The sequence below is a fragment of the Phaethon lepturus genome, unplaced genomic scaffold (assembly GCF_000687285.1).
Source record: "Phaethon lepturus isolate BGI_N335 unplaced genomic scaffold, ASM68728v1 scaffold30128, whole genome shotgun sequence".
Classification (NCBI taxonomy): Eukaryota; Metazoa; Chordata; class Aves; order Phaethontiformes; family Phaethontidae; genus Phaethon; species Phaethon lepturus.
In genome coordinates this window covers 2,235-2,904 of record NW_010560241.1, presented here as the reverse complement: position 1 = coordinate 2,904, position 670 = coordinate 2,235, and the positions used below count along the sequence as shown (strand labels likewise).

The following is a 670-nucleotide window of genomic DNA, read 5'->3' as shown; positions in this document are numbered from 1 at the left end:
ACCGCCACCAGCACCACGAGCTGCTTCTCGGCGCGCGTCCGCTCAGCCCAGCACCCCGGGCTGCTCCTCGAGCCGCGGAAGTTCACCTGTGGGAAAAGCAGCGCCGTTTCCCCACCGGCGGAAAAACCCACCGACACGTCCCCCATTTTGCTTCCTACAGCTCACGGCGCAAATTTGGTCCCCGGCGAAGGATCCGGCTTGGTTCAGGCTGGGAAAGGCGGCAGCTGCCTTCCAGAAACCAGCCAGGAAGGGCGGCACAATGGCAGGAAAGGGAGCGGGACGAGCGTTTCGGCAGGCTCACCTGCTACCCCATGCCACCCCAAACCCCTCCTCAAGCACAGCCACAGCCCCCCGGGTGGTCCCTGTCCCCACCGCGGTGTGGCACAGGGTGGGGGCTGCAGCGGCGGCGGGAAGTACCGTAACAGGATACTCCTGCTCAGCCAAAAAACATCCCCAGGAAACATCCTGATGCGATGGCAAGCGGAGGTGGCCCTACCGGGTAAAGCAAAAACGCAGCGGAGCCCTGATTTTTGGGGAGGAAAACACCATTCTGGGCAGAGACTGATGGGGCTGGGAGTGGGACCCGCACCAAGAGCATCGCTCCGACCCCAAATCTTTCCCGGTGAGGCTGGACGCTGGCAGGCGGGGCCGGGGTGTGTTGGTGTTTTTT

The 670-nt window shown here is 63.6% G+C and overlaps 1 protein-coding gene across 1 annotated transcript in view; it reads right to left on the bottom strand.

Moving 5' to 3' along the window:
• LOC104625870 (endothelin-converting enzyme 1-like) overlaps positions 1-670 on the bottom strand; it is an 8,065-nt gene that overhangs the window by 6,909 nt on the left and 486 nt on the right. The window contains 1 exon segment of the mRNA XM_010293620.1: positions 1-86. This exon segment is cut by the window's left edge and continues 1 nt beyond it. Coding sequence (XP_010291922.1) covers positions 1-86 — 86 coding nt within the window.